The sequence below is a fragment of the Aquarana catesbeiana genome, linkage group LG02 (genome assembly GCF_042186555.1).
Source record: "Aquarana catesbeiana isolate 2022-GZ linkage group LG02, ASM4218655v1, whole genome shotgun sequence".
NCBI classification, from domain to species: Eukaryota; Metazoa; Chordata; class Amphibia; order Anura; family Ranidae; genus Aquarana; species Aquarana catesbeiana.
In genome coordinates, this window is record NC_133325.1 from 149,229,697 (window position 1) to 149,246,256 (window position 16,560).

The 16,560-nt window shown below is 42.3% G+C and overlaps 1 protein-coding gene across 5 annotated transcripts; it reads left to right on the forward strand.

Annotated features, from left to right (window-relative positions):
* The first annotated feature begins 72 nt into the window (after positions 1-72).
* Positions 73-13,641, forward strand: HNRNPA1 (heterogeneous nuclear ribonucleoprotein A1). 5 transcript variants are annotated; one of them, XR_012241540.1, is made up of 11 exons: positions 74-229; positions 2,034-2,150; positions 2,846-2,992; positions 3,072-3,282; positions 3,361-3,453; positions 3,827-3,934; positions 4,019-4,240; positions 4,325-4,489; positions 6,640-6,708; positions 11,369-11,444; positions 13,491-13,641. XR_012241540.1 is itself a non-coding variant. In XM_073613623.1 (10 exons), the coding sequence occupies exons 1-9, from the start codon at positions 215-217 to the stop codon at positions 6,696-6,698; spliced, it is 1,137 nt and encodes a 378-aa protein (XP_073469724.1). In that variant the 5' UTR covers positions 74-214; the 3' UTR covers positions 6,699-6,708; positions 6,833-7,126. The 5 variants fall into 5 exon arrangements, 3 of the variants coding, with proteins under 3 accessions (XP_073469723.1, XP_073469724.1, XP_073469725.1); XR_012241539.1 differs by having other exon boundaries at positions 73-229; positions 4,019-4,465; XM_073613623.1 differs by lacking the exons at positions 11,369-11,444; positions 13,491-13,641 and adding an exon at positions 6,833-7,126.
* Positions 13,642-16,560: the final 2,919 nt, after the last annotated feature.

The following is a 16,560-nucleotide window of genomic DNA, read 5'->3' on the forward strand; positions in this document are numbered from 1 at the left end:
AGCGGCTGCTTCAGACGATCCAATGAAAGGAAGCACAAAGCAGGCTGTCTGTCCAATCAGGGAGGCCGGAAGTAGATGCGGACGAATGAGGAATTTGGTGGGCGGGCTTTGCTGAGGTAAATAGGTGCTGTACGCAAGTCGACGCCCTTCATCGCAGCGGTGAGAGCCTGGTGTGGTCGACGTTTGAGCGGAGGAACAGCCGTATATTGCCATCATGCACAAGTCAGAGGTTAGTTAAGGAGTCGCGGGGACATATGTGGGGAGTGAGGTTCGGTTTATATCCCGGTATGGAGTCGGGTTTAGTGAGGGAATAATAATGTATCCGGCGTGACGCATCTATCTCGGTCTGTATTGGTGTGTCGTTTCGCTATACGTTCTATTCGGTGTTCGCTTCCCATAGACAAAGCCAAGCGGCCTGTGCGTGTATCCGCAGACATGGGGGAGGGGGACGCGCGCTTTGTCCGCCGCCATCTTGGCAGGTTGCGGCCCACTCCACGTGCGCTGCGCCATTTTCCTCGGCCGCGTCCATCGCCCCCCCCCCCCCCCCGCCTTATACACGGAGATGGAGACACTGGGCGCTTCATACACGTGAAGGCGCCCATTAATTGTTATTGGCTTATATATTACATTACCGGGCCTGACATCTCGTCTTTTATACCGAAGATCGACCTTGGCTCCATGAAAGGACGTCATGTCTGGGGAGCCTCACTCGGGTTATTTATCTGAAACTAGAAATGCGTTTTTTTGAGACCGTGGATAGGAGTGTGTGAATTTTTTTTTCCTTGCTTTGTGCTCCATTAGAGATTCAGCTATTCCAATTGTTATTTACCATTATCAAAATTGAGAGAAATGAACACATTTTGGTCACCAGAATAGCAATAGAAGGGACATCTTTGATTGGGGACACTGATTTTCTCACAGGAATCTCCTCTCACTTCCTGTTTGGTTATGGAGCAGGAAGTAAAGAGACATCTTATCAATGGGTCACCTTGATTCAGTGATCCTTTGTTTCTGTAAACGTTGGGCTCGTCTGATACAAATGATGCCAATGGGGTTCTTGATCCAGTTCATATGGGGGGGATTAGGAATTGTGCTGACTATGGAGCCAGTGTCATTGATTCTAGAATAGAGGTGTAAATTGTGGTGGGTTTTTTCCACTCATCCTGTCCCTCCAAGGGATTTTACTTTGGGCCAGCTCACACCACATACAGTCCATTTTTTTTGTTTTACTTTTTTTTTTTTTTTTTTTTCCTGCATCATACACATGTAAAGTTATGTTTCTAATGGCGTAGTTGACACCAGTCCAGTTTCCAGGGCAATCCAGTTCCAGAAATAGAAGTAGAACATACTGCTTTTTTCCAAGACTCTACTAGAACGTGGTAAACCACATAACCCCAGTATAGTGGGGGGGGGGGGGGGGGGGGCTCTTGCATGCATCCATCCATAAAACTCTCCAGAATGCATCAAAACTTGTTGAATATGCATTCAAAGTGTATCTTAAGTGTTTTTGTGGTGTGAGCTCACCCTTACTGTTTTGACACAGCATAATATAAGGGCATTATTAAATTTTGTGAAGCTTCAGCTAAAATGGAGTCTTAGCTTAAACCTAACTAGCCTTACATATATTCCCTCCTCCCATCACAGAAAAGCTCTGTATGATGAGCTTGATGCGAGTTTGCAGCTGAAATTTGACTAGCCTTAAAGTTCCCTGCCCCTCATCCATCACCTGAGCTGACTAACCTGTTATAGGAGAGTTCTACTTGCCTACTTTCAACACATTACTGCTCAGTAGTGGTGCATACAGCTAAATGAAATGTTTTTGACTTTATGGTGTGATGTTTTGTAAAATTGCGATTATTGCACCGTCCATTCACTTGCACACCAGTAAAGTATGCCTTGCATCTGCTAGTTTTAATGGGGCTCAATTTCCCCATACAGCTGCTGTAATTGGTCACTTCTGTTACTGGTAAGGATGACAGCCAAAACTTTTTTAAGCTTTTATTGCCATGCTATAATCTGGCCTCTGTTGTTAGGCACCCAAGGAACCTGAACAACTCCGCAAGCTTTTCATTGGCGGTTTAAGCTTCGAGACGACAGATGAAAGCCTTCGAAACCATTTTGAACAATGGGGCGCCCTAACCGACTGTGTGGTAAGTTTCACTTAGCCGAAATAACTTTAACTTGTGTTTATCGTATAAACCTGTCGCATGTTAGAAGCATTCTTCTTGCATTTGTTAGTATGTCTTTTGCTTCATTTCTTCCACCTAATGCTGGCCATACACTATATATGAAACATCTTTTGAAAATGCTTTAGGCCTCATGCACACATGGTGCAAACTCTGCTGAACACGTTTTTAAAAGCTAAAACTAGTGTTTAGAAACGCCTGTTTTGCTGCATTTGCATGCCGTGTTTGCATTTAGAAGCGTCTGCAGAGAATGACATTTTGCGACCCAAGTTTGGGGCCTCGTATCTCGGGGTCACTTGGTGCTAGGAACCCCAAATTTGGTGTTTTTAACAGTGGAACTAGCACTACAACATATCCATTTGGGGTTCCTAGCACCAAGTGGCCCGAGATACAGGGTCCCAAAGTCGGGTCGCAAAATGTCAAGCACTTTTCTGCAGCAGAGTGACATTTTTGGACCTGATTTTGGGGCCCCATATCTCAGGGCCACTTGGTGATAGGTACCCCAACTTTGGATATGTTTTAGTTCTAGGTCCACTGTGTTTGCTCACCAAATTTGGGGTTCCTAGCACGGGGGGGGCACATTAAATTAAAGACACTGCTGGGGGACTTGGTAAATGTTCCAGGTTTGTATGGTAATAAGGGTTGGTTTTGTTTTATAGGTCATGAGAGATCCAGGCTCAAAACGATCCCGTGGCTTTGGCTTTGTTACTTATGCTAACACTGAGGAAGTTGATGCTGCTATGAACGCAAGACCGCATAGGGTGGATGGTCGCATGGTGGAGCCTAAACGAGCAGTTTCCAGAGAGGTATGTCTAGGGGTTAAGTCTTGATTGTGTTTTAATTATTTTGGCATACTGCAGTCCTAAGGATCTTGTGTTATTTCAGGACTCCCAAAGACCAGGAGCACATCTAACTGTAAAGAAAATCTTTGTTGGAGGAATAAAAGAGGACACAGAAGAATCTCACTTACGAGACTATTTTGAACAGTATGGAAAGATAGAAGCTGTTGAGATAATGACAGACCGCACTAATGGCAAGAAAAGGGGGTTTGCCTTTGTTACTTTTGAAGACCACGATTCAGTCGACAAAATTGTCAGTAAGTAATTGCTTTCGTGTGGTTCTTAAACTTTACTATGTTGAATGTGTGCATCGTTTAACATCTAACTTTTTACAGTTCAGAAATACCATACCATCAATGACCACAATTGTGAAGTAAGGAAAGCTTTGTCCAGGCAAGAGATGTCCACAGCATCGTCCAGCCAAAGAGGTGAGATTTAAAACATGTATTCTGACTTCTGGCCCTTTTGTAGCCTCAAAGTTGACATTCAGTAATTTGTGCAGGATTTACTGCCATGGCAGAGGAGGCTTTTGGTTCAGAAAACTGGTATCTGATGCTTGTGGTATTATAGAATATGCTGGTGATAGGACAGACCTGAATTTAGCTGTTGTACAGTAAATGTGCTATTTCAAATGTGTCTAAACATACTAAGGGAAGGATTGGTATCTAAGGAAGCACTAGGGTGTAGTCTAGAATTTCATGGGACTTCTAGTTTTGCTTGTGGTCAGTTTTTTCCTTTTTTTTTTTTTTTTTTTTTTTTTTTTATGGTACTATAAACTAAAATTTTACTTATTTTCCCTAGGACGTGGTGGCGGAGGAGGAGGAAACTTTGGACGTGGTGGTGGTGGTTTTGGTGGCAGTGAAAGCTATGGTGGCCGCGGAGGAAACTTTGGTGGAAGCAGGGGGGGTGGTAAGTTGTCATTTGTAACTTCAAACGGAAACCCTAAAAGTTTATTGGTTTTTCATAGCATTCATGAATCTGTTTGCCTCCTAGGTGGTTTTAGTGGACGTGGTGGATATGGAGGTGGCAATGATGGTGGCTACAACAACGGATTTGGCAATGATGGATATGGAAGCAACCCACCCTACTCTGGAAACCGTGGATATGGAGGTGGACAAGGTTATGGAGGAGGCGGTGGCCAAGCTGGTTATGGTGGAAGTGGTGGTGGATACGATGGCTATAGTGGCGGGGGCAGTGGATTTGGTGGTGGAAATGGTAATTGGCAAGATTATATTGTGTCGTTTCTTACCCCTTTTTTCATGTCTTTGTTTCTTCTAAATATTTTTTATTTTTTTAAAGGAAACTTTGGTGGCAGCAGTGGTGGCGGTGGTAGCGGCAGCTACAGTGACTTTGGCAGCTTCAATAACCAGTCATCTTCAAACTTTGGGCCAATGAAAGGTGGAAATTACAGTGCAAGGAATTCTGGACCTTATAGTGGTGGTGAGAAACCTTTTAATAGTGGTGGTGAGAAACTTTTTTTTATTTGTGGATAATAGAAGTTTAAGCGATTCTAGAGTTCTGTATATTCTCATTGTGGTATGACAGGTCCTTTTTAACAAGTTGTAAAGGCTTTTTTTTTTAAACATCAAGCCTGTGTGCAGCAGCACCCCTTAACATAACACTATGTCCACAAGTGTCTCAGCTGTCGTATTCTCCCTGATTGACTGACACAGCGACACCATTGGCTGCTGTCAGCTTGCCAATCAAGAGGGTGATCGGGTCAAGGCTCTGTGTCTGAATACATGGAGCTGTGGCTCTGCTCCTCCCATAGCAAGCTGCTTGCTGTTGGGGGCACAAGGAGGGAGGGATCTGGGCTGCACCGCAACAGAGCAGGTAAGTAACATGGTTTTTATAGGGGGAGGGGAATAAACTTTACAATCTAAGCCGACCATAGATGGATCTAATCTCAGGCAGTGCAGCAGGGATTCAATCCATCTATGGGCTAGCTGGTCTATTGATTAACTTCAGTGCAACAAGCCTGGTTTCATGCGGTTACTGCTGGCAGCTGCTAAAGCTGCCATGAGTAATCGTGTTCTGCCAGCAGGGACTGGACTCCCTCATCTCTCCCCAGCTACTGTTGACCTTGAGTCCTGTTATGAAAAAAATCAAAATGCTGCTTTTATGGTCCAGGAATTTGAAGTCCAATCGGCTTAATCACCTAAATGTACCTCTGTGTACAGATGGGCATTCTAATTGGTCGTCTATCACATGACGGTGCTGACCAATGCACATCTAACCCATACGGTCAGTGCTGGGGAAGGCAAGAAAGCTGAAGGGATTTCAAATCCCCAGACTGGTATAGTGGCAACCTGATGTCGCACAGCAGGTGATTGTGGGTCTCCCTGTCAGCATGACTGGGGAATGAGAGGTGGTAAATAGTAAGCTCACATTACATATTTTCTATAAAGGTGAACTTGCACTTTACATTTTAAGCATGGGTTTTGTGCTTGAAGTATGGTCTGCCCTCTTGTACAGATCAATGGTTAACCTTTACAGAGCCTAATTTTGTGCTATATTCTCAATGCAGACATTTTGACTCTTTATTACCTTGTTTCTGCTTGTAACACATTTGTGTCCTAGGATGACAATGTTGTCTCCTATGGAGGAGTCACTGTTTTGTCACTAGGAGCAGAACTAGAGCAATCCCTCATAACCTAGATTCACAGGCATTTGTAGTTCCCAGGTAACTTCCTACTTAAATCTTGTGAATTCTGTAGATGAATAGTCAGTAATTGATTGCCCTTAGGTGTCCGTTTATGAAGCGGTGATCCCGAGGATCACCGCAGATCACAGTCCATAAACAGTTTATGAAACAGTGATAATCGGGGGAGAACATGTTTGAACTTGTTCTCCCGCCGATTATCTCTACACACGGAGAATCCTCATTGAATGACACAGTAACGGCCAGTTTATGAAGCGGTGATCTCACCGCTTCACTGGCGATCTGTGTCAGAATTCACACTCCCAGGTTCACCATCTCAGAGGTGGTGAATCGGGGAGTGAAGAGGAAATCTGGGGGGATCTGAGGGGGAAGGAGGAAGATTTTTAACTTCCTTATGCCTCGTTCAGACCCCCCAACACTGTAAGCATGTCCCCCTGTCATATTTATGTGTATACATATTTATACATATATACATATAATGTGTATATGTGTATATATATATCATGTGTGTGTGTGTGTGTGTGTGTGTGTGTGTGTGTGTGTGTGTGTATGTATACATGTGTATATATAGTGTGTGTGTGTATACATATGTGTATAATGTAGGGGGACACATTATTTTATTAACATTAATCCACGCCGTTGAGCGGTGATAATTTATCACTGCTTGATAAACTGACATCTGGTGCTGTAATCCCGTAAAGTCTCACGAGATTCCAGTATCAGGGGACGTTCTCCACTATTTGAAGCATTTGTAGATCACTTCACTCCTCCAAAGGTGAAGCGATCTACACCGCTTCATAAACTGGCACACAGAGGAGAAGATTCTTCACTGTGAATGCCGGAGAACGAAGCAGTGAATAGATTTCACTGCTTCATAAACGGACACCTTAATCTTTAAGCTGACAATGGGAATTTCCAAAAATTCTAAACTGCGTGTTTTTTTTTTTCCCAGGTGGCTATGGAGGTGGTTCCAGCGGTGGCAGTGGATATGGTGGCGGAAGAAGATTTTAAACAGCTTTAGGTAAGTTGTTGTAATGCAATGGCAGTCTTTCTAATGGAACAAATCGTGCCAGACAGGTTACTGCCATTACACTTTGGCCTTTGACATGTGTAGATTAACGCACTTATTCCATATTATTCAACAGGAAATGCTTAGCAGGAGAGGACAGCCAGGCAAGCGACAGGTTACTACACAAGTTGAATTCAGCCAAGCACAGTTGTGGCAGGGCATAGCTGCTACATGAAGAAATGTTAGCAAATCTTTATGTGTGAGGAAAAACACAGGAAGAAATATGAAGACTTTAATATTAATGTATTGTTGAAGTGTCACGCATTCCTAGGACTGGGTTTTATTGTATAGGATTCCTTTTTTTTAGTTTATTTTATTTTTTAATATGTAAAGACATCATGACTCTTGAATAAATGTGTCCCCCCCCTTTTTTTTTTTTTTTAACCTGTGTTAAATACTTTCTTGTGGTTGGTGTCCTGAAGACTGCTTATAAGCCTAGGTTTGTGGTTCCAGAATTTAGTGGGATTTGTAATTGGCCTTCTGTCAGTAGTGTCCACATATGCCTTATATAAGTCTAGTGGTACTTATTCCATTTAATACTTGCTATCCTCCAACAAAGTATGCTGTTTATATGGTAACTAGGAAGGGCTTTTTAATAAGGTTAGTTTTATATCCACCATTAGTCCTAGATTGTATAGGGCTATATGAAGAAAAATGGTGTCCATAGGTTTTTTTTCTCCTTTATAGCCAAGGAAGCCAGTCTTATGACATTGTGCATAAGGGTGACTTGACAAATGGATTCATAAGTCAGACTGGTGACTTAATGCTTGTGCTGACTTGGCTTTGAAGCCGTACAGCACGCTTTGATAAAACTTCTTAGTACCCTAATACTACAAAACTCTGGTTTATTTTATTATCCCTCTACTATGCTAATGACCTTTAAATAAATTATCAAGATGCTGTACTTTTGAAATCACAGCACCCTCATGTAAGCAGTTGCCCAGCTCCTGGTAGTTATGCAGTGGGTGGATGTCAGTCTGCTACCAGAGTACAAACCACTGTAGGTAGCATGATGGGCACCCATGAATGAAAGGGAGGGGGCAGGGGGAGTCGGGCTGGGAATTTAAGACTAGATGTCGTCTAGCCAGGAAATTGTCAGGCTCTCGATTTGCTACAGCTTGTAATGTACATTGTGATAGCTCAGTGTGCAATGAAGTTAAGAGCTAGTAACTTCAGTATAGGAAAGGAGACCACAAGACTTAATCTTATGGCCATAAATGCCTCTGCACCTGGGCTGCAGGAAAATGTGTAAATTTATGAGGTGTTCAGGGTTACTGTAACTGACATTCTACTTTGAAAAATCAACTCCATCCTTTTTAAACCGTGTTACACCCATATTTGGGATGAAGTATGATGCAAAGCAGACCCACCCCACAGAACACAACCAGTCTCCTGTGACAATGTGCAGGGGTTCTTCTCCCCGGCAGTTGCTGTCACGTTTGACATCTGCGGAGCTGAGTCAATCATTCAGATGGCTATGAATGAACTACACACTTGCCACCACGTTCATTCCAGTGACTCCTCCAGCTGTTAGCGTTTATCTGTTTGAACAGGAGGCTAGAAGAGGCTGCGGAAGCCTAGCACTGCACCAAGTAATCTGCTGAGTGCAATGCTTTGCAGGCTGGGGGTGAGTTATATGTTGCTGCTACATGCTGATCTTTCCACATGCTACTGTCTCCATAAGAGCAACTGTCTTAGTGGGCCAATAAAAAAAGTTGGGTCAGAACCAGATTTGAGGGCCAAATTTGTCTGTTGCCCCAACCCAAGCATTTGTTACTGTAAAGTTTCTTACTTTGTCTTTAGTAAAGGGGTTAATTCATGGTTAACCACTTGACATCAAAGGTTTTAACCCCTTCATGACAGGCCCTTTTTTTTTTTTTTTTTTTTTTTTTTTTTTTTTTTTTTTGCAATGCGGCTGTTTGACAAATTTTCCCACAAATATATATAGAGCTTTCATTTGGTAATTGATGACCTGCAGTATTTTATGCACTAAAACACCAATTTTGAAGAAAAAATTTTACTTTCTGCTATAAAACATACCCAGTAAAAATCAAATTTCTTCAATTAGGCCAATATGTTGTCTGCTATAGGTTTTTGGTAAAAATAATCCTAATAAGCAGACTGGTTTGCACAAAAGTTCTAGCTTCTACATACTATGGGAGATGGATATAAATAAAAAAATGAGATATATATATATATATATATATATAGTGGGACTGCAACATAGCAGCGGACAAATCAGGCACTGACTCTTGTGACACCAATACAGTGATCAGTGCTAAAATATAATCACTGTACTGACACTGGCTATGAGGGGGTTAACTGCCTAGGTTGTGCTTACTGAGGTAGGTGCTTTGACAATTGGAAGGCAGAGATCAGTGTTCCTGCTTTGCAGGATCAGTCTTCCCTGCTTGCAGAACTGACTTGTTTTTATAGACTGCCTGTGACCTGAACAATAGGCAGGCATCGGGTCCACCAGACCCACAGACTGGCTCCCACTGTGTCCATTCACAACAGGAGTGGGTCGCCGGTGGCACGAGCCCCAGACCTGTAAATGTTTGATCACGTACTTAAGTACGTCATTTGGCAGAGCGACTGCCCTGCTGTGGTAAATGGGGAAGTTGCTAAATGGTTAAGGCAGATATTCAGAGAAGCTGGTGCCAAATGTACTGAAGCTTCTGGATAACTTTAGTGCTTAATTGGTTAACATCTGTCATGAGACCCAGTTATTAATAGGGCACAGCGTAGACAAAACGGCACTGTCCAGCAACCTCCCACGCCAAGCATGTTATGTGACTGCCCCATGCTGTCTGTGGTGCATTATGCATATCTCAGATGTAGGTGGCTTGGCTCTGACAAGTCAAAATAGGCATGTCAGCCTGCTTCTTGGAGTTTGTTGGGCAAGGGTTTTTTTTTCTTTATACTACTTTTGATTTGGTGGCCAGAGAAGTTTACTATGCTACTTTATGGCTAGGGGATAGATGCAAAGGATTCAGTTAACCATATAAACGTGGGGAAAATCTGCTTAACAAGTGTCATACTATCGAACTGTGCTGCCATATTTGGTTTCAGCTGACCTGATGCTTAACTGCCTAATCTGCCAAGTCGGCCTAGTATGACCATAAAAAAAAAAAAAACTTGACATGCATCTAGTGTCCTTCACATGAAATTATCTTGGTGGATTCTTTTGATGAAAGGCTTTGACTCTCAACTTATACCTGGTTATAAAAAAAAAAAAAAATCAGCTAGAATGGTCGTCTGAGGATGAAGACAGTCAGGAACTGAGCCATTTTAGAGAGACAATCTCCAGTGACTGCTAGCAAGGAAGATATTATTCAGCAGCTCAGACCAGTCTTGCTACAAAAGAGTAGCCGGTCATCCATTTAATTCAGATAAGCTGACACTTAAGCAACTAGCAAGATAAAGGGATTCATCAGCTCATCGGAAGGAGTCAGACCAGAATACAGAACCTTCATGTTAAGCCTAGCAGGCAGTGCGAGCCAGAAGGGGCAGTTATGTGCTTGTAGGTAAGAACAGACTTTCCTTTGTCATGACTTGATTGTGATTTTGATCTTTTTAAAAGTTTAATGTGTATGTATAGCCAAAAATGATTTGAATGGAATAGGGAAAGGGTTAAAACCTTCCCCCCCCCCCCCCTCCTGTGTCCAGATTTTTTTTTTTAATTTCATCCCTGTAAGCTTACTGGATGTAAATCTTTTTGGTGAACGGAGGTCCCCATAAGGCACGTCACTGGAATAACTACAAATAAGATTTCCCCTCCATGTTTGACAACTCCAATTTTTTTGGATTTACCATTACTTTTCTCTTGACAGTGGTCAGTAGGACAAATGGGTAAAAAATCTCCCCAGACAGGGCATAAACCACAAACGTTTACCCTTCTCTAAAACCAGTAACTTGTCTATACGTACACTTTAATGCTAACTGGCTTTAGTGGCTGGATTGAATCAGCTTGCAATGCTAAGGTTTTTATGCAGAGAGGTTGGCAGTATATCACTGACTATATAGGTAGCATGCACATCTTTCAGCATCAGCTTGCTTCCAGTAAGCTCCTATTTGCACTTAAAACTTGGATAAACACTATATACACTTTTATTACCAAAACCATATGTGGTCAAACCTTCAGTCTCAATTTGTATGTAGTCAGGCAGACCCTTGTACTACATGGTTTTGGTAAATCTAAAATCAAACAAATGTTGTATAGTGTGTATCCAGCTTTACTGTCAGTTTCTTTTGAGTTAGACTGTTGCCCCATCAGTAGAATATATATCGTTTTACTTGGTGCAAAACTACAGTTCTCATACTTTATAACAAAGCCTCATTATTTTTTTTTTTTATATAGTAAAGCTTGTGCTCATTGGTAATCTTTAATTGCCCAACGCAAATACTGATGTAGACAGTAGTACGTGTAGGTTCTTCAGTTTTGTGACTGCAGAAATTGGTGGGTTTTCCACCAAAGGATTGTACCGCTTTTTATAGCTGCAGGTCTAGACAGTTACACTACTCACTACATTCTGCTTAGGGTATTTCTTTTAGCTATATATGGGGGGGGGGAATATCAAAACTTGTATTGACTTTTGTCATATTTTTACAGGTGGCTATTCTGTATTACTTTGCTTTACTGCCTGGCTTGACTTGAGGTTGGAAGTCATAACATTCTGATGTGTACAGTAAGTAAATTTGGAATCTACTATAGAAAGAGCTAACAGATCCACAATCTGACATCTCAACTTTACACCCTTTCCAATATCTCTATGCTGAACACCCCAAATCTTTCCACTCTTCACCTCACTCAGTCTCCTCTTGCATTACTAACTGAACTATCAGCATGGATGTCACTTTTCCTCAAACAAGATCTCTATAAGAGCCCTTTTTCACACTGACAGAGTGGCTGCGATAACGGTAAAGCGCTGCTAGTTTTTGAAGATCTTTACTGATGTTTTCAAGGAACTTTAAACCCCCGCTAGCAGCCAAATAAAGGGTTAAAAGTGCCCACGCAGCTCCCCAGTGTGAAAGCACTTGGGCTTTCACACGGACTGCAGATGAGGCTCTAAAGTGCCTGGAAAAATTCCTCCGTGTCAAATAGGTCTTAAACTGAGCTTGTAGTATTTATCTTTATGGAAAAGTCAGATACCTATCGGTCACCTCCCTCATGCCAGGGTACTAGGCGTAATCCTAGACCAGTGATGGCAAACCTTGGCATCCCAGATGTTTTGAAATTACATTTCCCATGATGCTCAACTACACTGCAGAGTGCATGAGCATCATGGGAAATGTAGTTGCAAAACATCTGAGGTGCCAATGTCTGTCATCACTGTCCTACATTTTGACCTGTTTCAGCCCCAGATCCAGTTGCTGTCAAAATGCTGCTTTTCACCATTGCTAAAATTTCCCCTTTTTTAACTAATCAAACAAAACTAATTCACTTCCTTGCGTGCCTTGACTCCCTTTCCCATAGGCCTACCTCTATAGGCTATCCCTTCAATCTATCATGATTGCTGCTGCCAGACTAGTTTGCCAATCCCTCCATTTGCTTCCAATTTCAGAAATTGGTCAGTTTTCCACAACTATTGTACCGCTTTTAAAGCTGCAAATTCAATTGTAATAAAGACATTCACAGTTCTGCCCCAGGCTACTTTACCGATCATGTCTCCAAATATCACCCAAATTATCCTCTGCTCCTCCCAAGACCTCTTGCTCTCCTGTCTCCTCCAATGCTCCTCTAGGACTTCTCCAGAGCCTTTCCCACCCTCTAACTCTCTACCGCAATCTCCTACTTTGGCCACCTTTTTTAGATGATCCCTGAAAACCCTTCTCTTCAGGGAAGCCTATCCTGCCTTAGCTGTGTAGGAGATGAGCTGATAAGTTTATTACCTTTTTGTACCACTTGCCCCATCCTATTGGATTGTAAGCTCTTGTGGACAGGGCCCTCTTGTATAGTATTGTATTGTATTGTATTGTCTCCCATATTGTGATGTGCAACAAAATCCTGTACAATACTTTTCAATGAACACAGCCTGTGTCTTTATTTTGGCACATTGTGTAACCCTGTAGGCTAAAGCTGGTTGTCTCTTCACTTGCATTGCATGGCGATGGAATAAGTTATAGCTTAATGAGATTGCATGGAGATAGAATACGTTATAGCTTAATGAGCCTGAAAAGCACATCTTTTAAATTGAAGAGGAAGTTGCATGTATACCAGTTTCTGGGTACAGCTACTTTGGCAATTTGTGTGTTAAAGTGATGATATAAGTCTCCAAAAATGTACATCAACTACTATGGCCCTGTAATCTAATAATTAAAATGTGATGGTTAATGTGCTTTAGTTTCCTTGTAAAAATTCTGAGCCACTGAACCCATTTCCCACATATATTTTTGGAATTGAGCGGTTCATGTTTGCAGTCATGTGGACCTATATGTATGTGGCACTGATCTGGCATCAGTAAGAGCAACAACCTTATCACAGAATCTTCTGGTGTCTTGAAATCTGGCATCAGAGCAACAACCTTATCACAGAATCTTCTGGTGTCTTGAAATTTGGAGTGCTTGAATTGCGCAAATTTAGTTTTATGCCTGAGAATTGCTGCTGGTTTCAGAATGCCATAATATAGCTTTGGAGCTCCAATTGGTCACTTCTATTTTCCAACATGCTTGCCTTGTTTTTTAATGTATGTAGAACATGCAAAAGAGGATTCATAAATTAACTTTATTTGTAGGTTGCCTGGGAATAACTGGATCTTCCATAAAGACAAGTTGTCGATACTGGTGCGTCAGATGGGTGGACCCCCAGATGTAAATGTGACATACTCAAACTATGCTGCTGTGCAGTACTTTACATATTTTTAATAAACTTTATTTATTTTTTTACTTTGTCTTTATTTTTTAGTGTGTGTTTTAAAGCCTTCACTTTAAACTGGACATTAGAAAGTACCAGTTGCAACACAACTACCTCTAGGTTTGCAGTTTTACATGTTGCATATCAAAGTCTCTAAAACATGTTAAACATCACCACTTGAAAGTACATCTAAAGGTTCTAATTGGCCCTTAAAGGGGTTGTAAAGGCAAATTTTTTTTATTTATTTTTAATAACAAACATGTTATACTTCCACTGTGCAGCTCATTTTGCAGAGTGGCCCCCGAACCTGGTCTCCTGGGGTCCCTGGGCAGCTGTCTCAGCTCTCTCGCATGGTGTTTAGTTCTTGCGGGAGCGCTCCCATGATACAGCCGGCGGCTATAGCCGCCGAATATCACTCAGCCCCATCATTGGATGTGATTAACAGCGGTGCGAGCCAATGGCTGCGCTGCTTTCAATCCATCCATTCTAGCCAATCAACAGCCAGGCTGAGCGACGAGGATGGGAGCGAGCACGGGATTTTCGAGGGGTCAGGTAAGTAAAATGGGGGGGCTAGCATTGTTGGATGGTTTTTTCACCTTAATGCATATGCATTAAGGTGCAGAAAACGTGAACCTTTACAACCCCTTTAAATCCAGTTTACTTAGTGATGCCCAAGAAGTTCTTCCTATACCCTATGGAAGAAAGGTTTCTAAATGATGCTTTGTCCCCATTCTTACCCAACCATTTTTCATTAAGACTGACATGCCTTGTGTTTTAAAAACCTGGTGGAAAGAACACTAGAAGACTATTATAAATCTTTAGTCTCACTCGGGTCTTTCCCTGCAACCTGCCATTGCAGCATGCACATCTGTCAACCTTTTTAGCTGTCTGCTCCAAGGTTATATCATCTAACAGATTAGCCAGCACTTCCCATTTCTCACAAAACATGCCAACTGGTTAGAATTTAACACTTGGATGTCTGAATCCCAGGTGAGACTTAAGTCTTTTCCAACCAGAGATCTCTGCCACCTGGTGTTTAAGAGTGTAATTTCTGGATGTTATCTATAGTAAAGGATACCCACCCATGATCTTTAAAAACGTATTTAAGTCTGGTACACGTTTGACGCAGCAGGCTCAGTGGTAAAGACCTGACAGATTTCTGTACTATTGTGTTCTGACAGGGCCCTGCCAGGACACACTGATTGGTACTGCCAGCACTGATATGCTGCTGGTTTTCCAACATGCCCATTCAACAGAAGCCAGTCTTGCTTGGCTTCTGTCAAATGGGTACCTGTACATGGACTGATTTTCAGACCATGTAACTGGCATTAAAAGTGATGGTGTTCCTGCACCAACTCTCCTTTACCATCCTTTTATCAGTCACAGTACCTCTTCTGCAGAGTTCCAGTTGTCTTTATGCATGAGTAACTTCTCAGCCTGTCAAACTGCTGCTTGCAGCACATTTCCAATCTGCAGCTCGTCGGTCCAGATTTCCTTCCAGACCCTACATCAGGGGTGTCCAACCGCTGGCGGATCGGCAAGCCCAGATTGTAGGTTCCTGACACGCTAGCTCCGAGCATTAGTGCGAAGAACGGAGCTGCCGCTAGAGGAAGCGGAGCCAATGCTTCCTGTATAGTGCCGTCTCCTTCACAGGTGGAGTGATACCAAATGTACTCTGCCTGTGATTGGAAGAATTGGCTCTGCTAGCTACTGCAGCTGCATGTTTCTGTCACAATTATGCTCGGATGGCGTATTGGGACATAGGAACCTGCTATCTGGGACACCAGTACCAGCCAGCTGCAGGAATCCTGAGGAAGAAGTGAAGATTGAGGTTAGTTGAGCTGGTAAACCGCTGTGCATCAGTGTGAAAGCAGTCTTGGGCCTCTTTCACATAGTTTTTCAGGTGGACTCAAACAGACTCTCCATTCACCGCTATAGAGCGGCAGCTGTAAACTGACTCTTGTCTGTTTACACCTGTCAATCTGATTTTTTTTTTTTTTTTTTTTTTTTTAAAAAGGGGGAGAAATCCTGTCCCCTTCTGTCTGGATCGGAGGGCCCTTAGGGTAGAGTGGTTTGCATCCATGTCTGCTCTACATATTTGCAGAGTGGACACAGGCCTGCCTTCCCCTTTATGCTCATTGTGACCGGTTACCAAGTCAATGAAGTAGCCCTTGCTCTTCAAAAGTTTGGGCATTAATTTATGCCTCATGCATGCAAATGTTTTAACTTTATGAACACAAGAAGTTTGCATTTGTGAAGTTGCGCACGTGCATCTGCACAAATGCGTGCCAATACATACGAAAGGCTGAAAAATAGATGCTTGAACAAAAGTATTGTGTGCAAGAGGCCTTAAAATCTCACTTGCTCCAGACAGAAGTGAATGTATGTTCGAAAAAGGGAGTGGACAGATCTCTTCCTTGAATAGTATACTTTTTTTTTAAAATCCCTCTGGTACAGGACATTGTACCCTACAAACTCGAATTTTGGTCTCTGCTTCCATTCCAGCTTCCTACAAAGTTTGGGCCATCACGCCACTCTACTGCAGCTGCTCTCTCAAGGGGGTCACAATTGTGTTTGTATCTATCTCAAACCTGTTCACCTTCCCTAAAGCAAAGGGGCAACCATACCATAATTAAAGGAACTCAACCCCCTCCCAAGTAAAAAGAGAGAAAACAATCCATATGGGAACTACCCAGTTGGTCACTGTTTCTTTTTCAAAAGACCACCTGGCCTCTAGGGGGGGACATACATGGGAGAGAACAAGGGAGCTGCACACCCTGAAATAGATAAAAGAATTTAGGATTCCCCTGATTGGGCTTTAAAGCAGCAAGATGTACCATTACAAAAGATCATTTAGTAAAACAATTTATTTGACAAGATGTCGTATATTCATGTAAAATCTAGTACAATGATGAATTCATATTTCATAAACGGCAAAATGCATATCACAT

Bases quoted from the DNA above. Each gene is read 5' to 3' on its own strand.
- HNRNPA1 (XM_073613622.1), top strand. The intron at 2,993-3,071 runs GTATGTCTAGGG...GTGTTATTTCAG, and splicing joins AACGAGCAGTTTCCAGAGAG to GACTCCCAAAGACCAGGAGC. The intron at 4,466-6,639 runs GTGAGAAACCTT...TTTTTTTCCCAG, and splicing joins TTCTGGACCTTATAGTGGTG to GTGGCTATGGAGGTGGTTCC.